Source organism: Apteryx mantelli, chromosome 28 (assembly GCF_036417845.1).
Source record: "Apteryx mantelli isolate bAptMan1 chromosome 28, bAptMan1.hap1, whole genome shotgun sequence".
In the NCBI taxonomy this organism is placed as follows: Eukaryota; Metazoa; Chordata; class Aves; order Apterygiformes; family Apterygidae; genus Apteryx; species Apteryx mantelli.
The window spans coordinates 3,412,355-3,422,612 of NC_090005.1; the positions used below are offsets into that span (position 1 = coordinate 3,412,355).

The following is a 10,258-nucleotide window of genomic DNA, read 5'->3' on the forward strand; positions in this document are numbered from 1 at the left end:
CGCGGCGAGGAGTCGGTGGCGGAGAGCTGGGCACCGATGCTCCCGGCTCCCCTGAGCCGTGATGGGCTCCGACTCCAGCTCCCGCTCCCGAGGCCAGGGATGAACGCGAGACGGGGGAGCCGAGGCAGCCCCCCAGCTGCTTTCCCAGTTTGCACAGCTGGGAACCGACTGGATCCCAGTAACAGGGTTGGAAAGGCAGCGGCGGGTCGCTGCAGCGCTTCGGAGCAGGCTGCAGACCGGGCACGTCCTGCGCAAAGAGCAATAAAACTTCCCCCAAATTCACCTCTCGGCCGTGCACCGACCAGACGGCAAAAATTCCCAGGCTGTTTCCCACAGGCTGGAGAGGGAATCAGGTCCAAACTGAAAGCGGCTGCACCCGTCGCCCCGTCCGGGTCCCCGACCCCGCTGCCCCCAGCAGCCACGCTGCAGGGACACGGGGATGAACTCCACGTTTCCTTCCACGGAGGGCTCCTCCGAGGCCCGGGAGCCTTCCTATTCCCTGGCAAACCTACCCCCAAAATAGTGTTTGGACAGCCTTAAAACTCAAAGCATTTTTATTAACATTTTTAGATCAGGTTTGGTGCACTGAGGAAGCAGAGAAGGAAGTTTGGAGCAAGTCCCTGTCCTTGGAGGGAGCTCGCATCAGCCAGGCTTAAAAAAAAAAAGCAAACAAAAAACCAGAGCAAAACGGTTTGGTTTTGATCAACTTTATACAAATGAACCTTATGTACACTCTTTTTTCCCCCATACACCCCTATTTATATAAGGCAACATAAATAAGATCCTCGGGACTGTACAACACATATGAACACTTCTTAAAACTGCACTTTCTGCTTCTAAAAAAATAGCATCATTCTCTTAAAAAATATTAAAGAGTTTTTTTTTTTAATGTGTTGTTGATTTATTTAAAAAATAGGCATTCTGCTTTGCCATTAGCTTAAATGACACAGATGGAGGCACTGTTAGAAAACGGACATCAGCACGATCATTTTCTCTTTTAAAAAATAACTTAAGCCATTCCTGAACAGTTTTAAATATTAAAATATTTTCTCCCCCCTCCCCCCTTTCTTTTAAATAACCACCTTATTGTCCGAGCATAGTCCCGGGCGATTCCCGTGAAGCGGCTACGGAGCCGGTGGCAACGGCTGGACACCGCTGCCCCGTGTCCCGTCACCCTGGCCAGGCTCAGGGCGTCCGTTCGCACCCACCAAGCGCCGGGTCCCGCAGGCCAGATCCGTCTCCCCATGGCTGTGATGGATTTAGGGCGCTGGAAAGGTGTCGGGTCTGGGGCGGCTGCGCAGGCAGCGACTCTGCAATGCGCCTGTCGCTTTTTTGGATGGATGCCGCCGAAACCTCGCTGCTCTTCCTTGCCTTCTCTTCCTCGCGGCGGCTTTGGCCCCCTCTTTCCCATCCGGACTGGTGCTCCCGGCTCCCGGCTGGTCCCTGGGGGCGAGCGGCGTCGGGGTCCCGCATCCTGGAGGAGTCACCCCGCGAGCAGCTCCCCGGGGAGGCCGGGAAAAGCAGTTCGTGGAAGCGGCGCCACTCCGGGTGCGCTGGCCACACTCCGGGGAACCGCACGGCTCTGGCAAAGGGAAACCCACGGAGCCGCTGCTCCTTGGCTGCCGGGCCGTCGGCAAGGCCGGACTGGGCCGGCTGGATGAGACGGGGCTCTGTTGCTATTAGGGGGTGATGGAAAAAAAAAAAATATATATATATATATATCTATAAGAAGAATTCGCCACCGCTTTCTTGCCTTCCCTCTGCCCTTGGCGTGGATCTATCGAGTTTAACCCTTTGCAGTCCTGCTGTTCCTGAGATGAGCTGGGAGAGTCTAGGATATATATGTGTATATATAGGGGTGTGTGTACATGTGTGTCCTGGAAATACATTTCCAAAAAGAAGAAGAAAAAAAAAAAACAACAAAAAACAGAACGGGGGGGAAAAAAAGGAAGGAAAAGTTCTGCCACTGTCTTTCGTTCCCTTTCTCGCGCCGGGCGGCTAGTACACGGCGCCGGTGTTGGGAGGAGGCCCCGGGGAGGTGTGATGCATCGTGGCGGCCGGCGGCGGCTGGTGGGGTAAGTGGGGTCCGCTGAGGGTCTGGGGGTGGTACCAGGGGTTGTGCTCCTCCAGGAAGCCGGGCGAAGAGCTGTAGGGGAGCGGCTGCGGGAGCGGGGTCCGGCCCGCCGCGCTGCCGTGCGAGTTACTGTCCCAGACGGCCGGCGAAGGGGGGGAATTGCAGGCCATGGAGTCGCTGTTGTTGGGGCTGTGCTCCAGCGGCACCTCGCCGTTCTTGTACAGCTTCTTGAACTTGGAGCGGCGGTTCTGGAACCAGATCTTCACCTGGGCGGGGAGGGAGGAAGGGTGAGCGCCGGGCGCGAGAAAGCACGGGGCCACACGGGGCGGCGCGGGAAACTGGGGCGCACGGGGTGTCGTGGGGATCCCCCGGCACACGGGCCATCGTGGAAAACCCTGGCACACAGGGCGTCGCGGGAAAGTAGGATGCGCGGGGCGTCGCGGGAAAGCCCGGCACGCGGAGCATCACGGGAAAGCAGGACGCGCGGGGCGTCGCGGGAAAGCCAGCCAGCACGCCGGGCGTCGGGAGCGCCCCCGGAGCTGGGCGAGGCCGCGGCGCCAGGCACCCTTCGCCCCCAGGGAAGGGGTGGGGGGTGGCGGTTGTCACCCAAACAGGATGTCCCTCTGGGAGCGGGTGACGCGCTCCGTCAGCCCTTTGCGAGTGGCCCCGATTGCTTCATCGCCCAAGGGAGGAGGAGGAAGGGCGAGCGCTGGGGAGCGCCGCGCCAAGGGCGGCACAAGGGCGCCCGTGGCCCGGCCCGAGGGGGGTGAGGGGACGAGCTCAGGGACACGGGAGGGAGCCGGTCACCATCGCGACAGCGGTGGCAACCCCCCGGCAGGTCTCATTTGAGCCCTGTGCCAGAGAAGCCCTCAAAAGTGAGGGTTAAACCCTTGGTTTTGCAAGATGTTTGGGACAGCAGAGGCTCCACATTGGCGCTTCCCAATGGTTCGGAGCCGGGGGCTCCCGCTGCCAGGCGTGCGGGTGCCCCGTCCCCAAATTGCCCTCTCCGTTGCCAGAGAAGCCCGGGATACCCCCAGGCCTCCCGGCACCCTGTGGCCGCCGGCTTTTACAGCCCTCACAGCAAGGCAGCTTCAAATTCAACCAAAACTGCAACTCCCCCCCCGCCCCAAAAGTGGTCCCTTTGTGGGGGGAATGTGGCTCCTTCCCAAATCCCCTCTTCTCCGCCTGAATCAAGAGGGCCTGGGGAGCCAGAGCAGTGGGAAGGTGGACCCGAGGGGGGGGACGGAGGAGCAGGTCTCCGCCGCGGCGCTCCGGGTGCCGCGGTCCCCGGTGAGCGGCTGGACGCAGCGAGGCAGAGCCCGCCGGGGCCGGGGCCGGCTCCGGCCGTGGGATAAGCCCCAAAACCTGGGGAAGGGGGCACGGCCGGGGTTCGCCCCCTCTCGCCGCTCCTTCCCTCCTCAATACTTTTCCTCCGGCAGTTGCAGACCGGCTCCACGCAGGTGAATCCCGCGGCGGGGATCCCCCGCGTCCCCCCGGAGCGAGCTCGGAGCCTCCATCCCGGGGGTCCCCTCCCGCCCGGCTCCCGGCGGCTCCCAGCGGCTCCCGGCGCGGGGCTCCGCGTCCCACGGGACGGCGGCTGGGCCCGATCCGCGCCGAGCTGGCGCCGATTGGGGTTTTGCAAGGAGGGGGGGGAACGGGCTCCCCCCGCTCCCTGCTGGCTTGGCGGGGGCCCGGGGCGGCGGGGGGGCCCGGGGGGGGGCTCAGCCCTTACCTGGGTCTGGGTGAGCCCCAGCTGGGCGGCCAGTTCGGCCCGTTCGGGCAGCGCCAGGTACTGGGCTTTCTGGAAGCGGCGTTGCAGAGCCGCCAGCTGGTAGCTGGAGTAGATGGTCCGCGGCTTGCGGATCTTCTTGGGCTTCCCGTTGACCATCCGCACCTCCGGCTCCGGCTCCTCCTTCACCGACACTGGGCAGAGAGCGGAGGCGTGAGGCCGGGGCGGCGAGCCGGGCAAGGGGGCCGCCGGCACCCCCGGCCGCGCCAGCGCATCCCGCGGCGCCGGCTGCCCCTTCCTCTCCCTCCTCCGCCGGGTCCCCCGTCCATCACGGCACCGGAGGGGACCGAGACCCGCCCCAACAGCTCCGGCGGGGAGCACAGCACCCCCGTGCCCAGCCCCACGGCGGGCACCGGCGCCGTGCAAATTTAGTGCTAAACTCCAACCGCGCTACCGGCGCGGAGCCGGGGCTGGGAGCCGGCGGGACGGATACGACCCCTCCATCCCCCTTCTCCCGGGCATCCTACCTGCTTCCTGGGCTGGGAGCTGCTGGTCCCTGAAGTGGCCGTACTGGCGGTACGAAGGGCTGTAGGAGTAGTCGGACTTGGGCGAGTAGGTGCCGGCGGCGCCGATGCCGTTGAGGTTGAACTGGTGGTAGGGGTAGTGGCTCACGGGCTGGCTGTACGACTGGCCCGGGTAGTAGTCGTGCTGGCTGGTGTAGTAGCCCAGGTCGGTGACGGAGGACTCGGGCAAGGTGGGGGAGTCCTTGGAGGCGGCATGGCAGCTCAGCGAGCCCGAGAGGTCGGTGAGGATGCTGGAGAGCTTCTTGTCGAAGGAGCCGCTCATCGCTGGAGCGGGGGGGGCTGCCCGCCCGCCTGGGGACCCCCCCGGCCTGGCCGCTCCGGCTGCCCGCGCGTCAGCCCCGGCGTGGCCCGGGCCGGTTCCCTGCGGCTCCTCCGCCCCACGCGCCACCCGGCCTCTTGCGAGGAGCGACCAAGCGACTGTGCCCAAACCTCCAGCGCCGGCCGCCTGCTTAAAGCCTTTAATTATGGAGCAGGGCAGGGTGGGTGCGCATTCCTATTGGCTCCAGAAATATTGCCTGGGAGGCAAAACAGGCTCCTGCCTCCTGTTTTTTTTTTTTTTTCTTTCTTTCTTTTTTTTTTTTTCCCCTTCCCTCGCTCAAGAAACAACAAAGAGTGGGTGAAAGAAGGAACAGGAATAAATAAAGATCGCGGCCTCCTGTCTGCAGGCGCAGGGGCGGGAGGGGGCCGGCTGGCAGGGCCTCCGGGGCAGCCGGGCATTTCGGGGGGGGGGTTGGCAAGGGGATTGGTGGCCCCCGAGGGGCTTTGGGGGATAAGGGGTGAGTTGGAGGGGGAGTCGGAGGGGGTCTTTGCCGGGGGGATAGGGTGCAGGAAGAGCGGGGGCTCGGGAGCGGGATGGTCTGGGTGGCAGCAGGGGTATGTCTTAGGGAGAGCGAGCCCCCCTCCCCGGCTCCCAGCAGTCACCAGTGTCTCCCAGTAGGACCTGTGTCCCCATCCCCAGTGCGGTCTCACAGGGCAGCCCCCCCCCCCCCCCAGCTCCATGGGGCAGGGGGTTCTCACATACCCCAAAACTTGGCACTCCCCCCACACACACCTCCTACTCCGTGGGGGCCCTGGGCTGTGCTGAGCCCTGACTCCAGTGCTGGTTTTTTGGGGGTCTTGCTCGCTGCCACTCAGGGCCCCCCCAGCCGCAGCCCCCAGGCCTGACCCCCCCCCCCCACAGCTCTACAAGCCCCCGGCAGCATCGCCCAACCTGGGGCCCCGCGCCGGGCCCTGCCGCCCCCCCAGCCCCTTACCGGGCTGCTCCTACCCACCCCCAGTGCCGAGGGGAGATTTGGGGGGGGGGGGGGCTTGTATTTTGGTGGGGGGGTCTCTGCCCCTGAGGACAGCTCCTTTCCCCTGGGAGAGTCTGGGGGGGATCAGGGGGGCAATTGTGGGGGTCCAAGGGGAGATGCTCAAGCCTGGCCCGGGCTTTTGCTTTGTTAAATGAAACTATTTGCCCCCCCCTCCCCCAATTCCAGCTCCCCCCCCCGCGCCGGCCGCCGCGCTCCGGGGCCGCCCCGCGCAGTGCAACGGCGCCACCCGACGGCCGGCGCGGGGCACCGCGCTGCCGCCGCCCCCGGGCCGCGAGTTCGAGCCCCGGCCGGGCCGCCCGGCGGCAGGGATGGAGGGACAGAAAAACATGGAATGTGTTGACATGTATTAAGAATAAAATAAAAATAAAATAAATAAAAATAAATAAAAATAAATAAAAATTAAATAAATAAAAATAAATAAAAATAAATAAAAATAAAATAAAATAAAATAAAATATAGTAGCAGAGGAAAGCAGCCAGGACGTGGCAGGAGGTAAAAGCATGACCCAAAGGTTACATTGAGACACGGGCTTGTTTCGTCGCATGGGAAATGTAATTTGAGATTTAGGAATTAATTGGGGGGGACAGAGAAATATCTGGGACAAGCCCAGCCCTGCCCTCTGTCCTGCTTAGCGTGTGTAGGGCTCTGCAAGGGCCTCCCTGGGGAGGTTTCCCAAGGTCCTGGAGGTGCCACTGGGAGATCCCGAGGTCCCCAGTCTGGCCGTCCCTCCAGCTGGACTGTCACCAGGGCTGGTTTCTTCTGTTAGATGGTTTCTCCAGCAAGAAAAGCCAGTTCGAGACCTGCACACGGAGCAAGGTGAATTCAGCTCGGAAGCAAAGTGCAAACAGGGAGCAGGTCTGTTCAGTCCTGAACCAGTTTGAGACTGGAAGGCACTGGTGCCTCTGGCTCCCAAAGGCTCCTTGGCCAGGCTGGCTTTTGCTGGAGCCCCAAATCCAGGAGCTCACAGATATGCAAGGGTGTTGGGGCCGGGGGGGGGGGGGGGGCAGTTTGGATCCCCTGAACTTAGACGAGGGGGTTGGAGACATCCCTGCGCCAGGCTGCCTTCGGGGCTGGACCGTCCCCCCACCCTGGAGGCCACCGCGGGAGACATCCACAGGCACGGGGCAGGCCTGGCAGAGCTGGCCCCGGGGCCAACCCCTCCCCCCCAGGGGACCCCCTGTGCCCCCCACCAGGCTGGGAGGGTCCCCCAGGTGCCCAGCTGGAAGCACCCCCAGCTCTGCAGCCCCCAGGACTCCCCCATCTCCCCACCTCGGCCACTGCTGGAGGGGTGTTGGGGGGCCCTTGGCGGACGGGCCCACACTGCCCCCCCCCACGGCAACCTTGGGCAGACGGCTCCATCTAGTGGCCTTTTGGGTGCTAACACCCCCATTTTGGGTGCTAGCCCCCTCCTTGGGTGTTAATACCCTCCCTTGGGTGCAGACACCCTCTTTTTGTTGCAAACATTGCTCCCTTGGCTCCTAACCCCCCCCCACCCTGAGTGCAGACACCCTTCCTTGGGTGCTAACACCTCTCCTTGGGTGCAGACACCCCCTCTTGGGTGGCAACACTCCTCCTTGGGTGCTGACATTCCTCCTTTGGGTGCAAAGACCCTTCCTTGGGTGCTAACACCTCTTCTTGGGTGCAGACACCTCCTCTCGGGTGCCAGCACCTCTCCCTTGGGTGCTGACACTCCTCCTTTGGGTGCAAATACCCTTCCTTGGGCGCTAACACCCCCCTTTGGGTGCTAACAACCCTCTTGGGTGCAGACACCCCCCCAGACACCCTCCGTGCCGCTCTCGGGGGCTGCTGCCTGCTGCGCCGAGCACCCAGAAGTGCGGGAGAGCCAAGGCGGCGCTGAGACGCGGCTCCCAGCAAAGGCCCCCGGCGGGGGGGGGGGGGGGGGGGGGGTCATGGCAACAGTCAGATCTGTACAAAATGGCCCAAAACAGCCCAAACAACCTGTCCCCACTCGCTGGATGGGGCGGTTTGGCCCCGCTCTGCGGGATGCCCGGCCCGGCCCCGCCGGGGGTGCGGGGTGGCTCCCGGCCGTGGGGCAGCCGGGGAGGAGCCGTGGTTTGGCCAAAAGAGGGGCTGGAAGGGGGTCGGTGGGGGAAGAGCACGCTGGTGCCGGGGGGGCTGCCGGGGGGGTGCTGGGATCCACGGGCACCCCCGCCGTCTCGGCAATCGGTGCTGAGCACAGCTCGAAGCCGCTCCGTCATTCCCGGGAAAGCCACGGGATGCAAATTGGCGCTGCAGGGCTTTTTTAGCTGTCCAAGGAAGATCGTGGCCAGCCGGTCAGGCTGTCTATCTGCTGGATTTCTGTCCCCGTGCGGAGAGGGCCGGGAGAAAATAGCCCCATGCCCTGGGAGTCGGCTCTTCCCGCGGCTCTGGGGAGGAGACGCCTTGCGCCGAGCCCGGCCTCGTGCCAGCCTGCCCGCCGGTCGTGCGAGGGGTGTTTTGCCTCCCAGGAGGCAGGATGGATGCTCTGCACTGGCCCGCCAAGATGATCCCAAAGCCTTTCGGGGCACGAAACCCCCCTCCGGCTGGTTGTGCCTCTCCCTGGCGTTATTTGGGATGTTCCAAGCCATAATCAAGGGACCCCAAGGCTACGTGGCCGGGGGGAGCCTGGGCAGGAGCCACCCACGCCAGGAGCCCTGGGGCCAGGCACCAGGGCTGGGGATGGGGATGAGGACGGGGCTGGGAACCAGGGATGGGGACAGGGCTGGGACTGGGGCTGGGGATGGGGGCTGGGGACAGGGCTGGGGACCCGGAGCTGCTGCGGCTGCATCCAGCAGGGCCCAGTGCCAGGGGCTGACGTCGGCGCTGGGCGGCCGCCAGCGGGGGCTGTCCTTGGGACTGTCCCCTCGCAACGGTGACAGCACATCTCCGGTGCCGTCACTCTTTCCAGTGACATTGTCTGCGACCGGCCCCAGTGAAGGCTTCCCAGCGCCGGCACACGTCCTGGAGAGCAGCGGTGAGGCGACGCCAGCGCGGAGCAGGGAGCAGGACATCCTGCAGCCCCTGCCACGCGGGGGGCGCTTCCCCCCGCCACCCACCCTGTTCCCGCCCGAGGGACGGGTTTCCTGCCTTGGGTGGGGACGCCGCAACGGCTCCCGATGACCTTAGCCGCAGCCCGCGGGCCGGGGGCCGCCGGATGCTGCATGCAGCGCCGGCACGTTTCCTTGCCGTGCCGGTCTCCGGCTCGCGCCCCAGAATCCTTGCGGACCGGACGTTGCAGCAGGGACTCGGTGACTGCACGGCGCTGCCCAGGGCTTGGTGTGACATCTCCATCCCTGGCCATGCGCAGGTCCCCCAGCAGAGTGGGGCGGCTGGTGCCGGATCCTGACCGCTGCCGCATGGCCCTGGCCCTGGCTTAGCTGCCGGATTTGGGGGCTTGACCTCCTGCCCTCTGCTCCGGGCAGGGCTTGCTGCAAGGGGAGGTTTGTCCTTCCACCCCCTGCCCGAGCAAACAGCCCCGTGCGAAGGACTCAGGTGTTTTTAAGCAGTTCCTTAAGCTGGAATTTGGCCTCCTCCAGAGCAAACAAGCCCCGCGACGTGGCCCCAGGGCGGCTCGGGAGGGAGCCGAGGTTTCCCAGCCCCGGTCCCAAGGCTGCATTTCTCCCCCCTTGGAGCGATGCCTCCGTGACCCAAACCCTGGGCACCCCTGGATCCTGGCAGACGTCGCCCATCGTGGCAGCACCGCGGAGCCGATGGAGCCGGGGCCCCGGGGTGCCGCCAGGTCCCGAGCACCCTTCGCCCCGGGGCGCGGGGACAGTGCAGCCACCGGGCACCTTCCCCCCGCAGAGGGCAGTCCCGCGGCCCCAGCGAGGCGGCGGGGGGCCAGTAGCGGGGGGCACGAGCCGGGGTGCCGCTGGATCCCGCGCATTCCTGGCATTCCCGGGCACGGGAGGGAGGGAGGGAGACTCTGACAGATTTGCTTGCTCTCCGTTCCCACCTCGGCAGCTCCAACATCCCAGCGGAGCAAAGCGGGGGGCTGGGAGCTCAGCCGTGGCGCCCCGCTGCCTCCCTGCCTCAGTTTCCCCAGCGGCGCCAGGGGAAGGGGCCCCCCCCCCCAGCGCCGGCCGAGCCCCTGCACGGGGGGGGCCTCCTCCCACCGGGGCAGAAAGCCCAGCCCTGCAGTCGGCTCCGCGGCAGGACCCGACCTGCCCACGGCTCCCTGTCCCGGCACGCCGGCGCCGGCCCACGAGCCGCTTCTCGGGGGGCCCGAAATCGGGGCGGCAGCAGGGAGGGGCCGGGGCGGCGTTGCCCCGTGTCGGAGCGGGTGCCAGCACCCCGGCCGCGTCCCCTGGCCTCGTGGTTTCTATCCCGGAGCGGGAAGGGATGAGGGGACGGAGTGGATTTCTTTGCTTGGGAAAAGCTTTTGGGCAGGCTGTCTGGCAAGCACCCACGGCCGCCCGGCGTCCCGGCTCCCGCGGGCGCCCGCTGTCCCTGTGGCGGGCAGGGAGGCACCCCGGGCGCCGAGGCGGCCGCGCCGGCTCCGGCTGCCGCCGTAACCCTCCCGCTCTCCCAGGCTGGCGCCGCTTCCCGGCCCGACCGG

At 65.3% G+C, this 10,258-nt stretch overlaps 1 protein-coding gene across 1 annotated transcript; it reads right to left on the reverse strand.

The window, feature by feature from the left end:
* Nucleotides 1-1,688: 1,688 nt before the first annotated feature.
* On the reverse strand, nucleotides 1,689-4,788 carry DLX3 (distal-less homeobox 3). The gene is made up of 3 exons (XM_067312027.1): nucleotides 4,331-4,788; nucleotides 3,807-3,997; nucleotides 1,689-2,340 (listed from the first exon to the last, which is right to left on the reverse strand). Exons 1-3 carry the CDS (start codon nucleotides 4,647-4,649, stop codon nucleotides 1,999-2,001), a joined length of 852 nt encoding a protein of 283 aa, XP_067168128.1. The 5' UTR covers nucleotides 4,650-4,788; the 3' UTR covers nucleotides 1,689-1,998.
* Nucleotides 4,789-10,258: the final 5,470 nt, after the last annotated feature.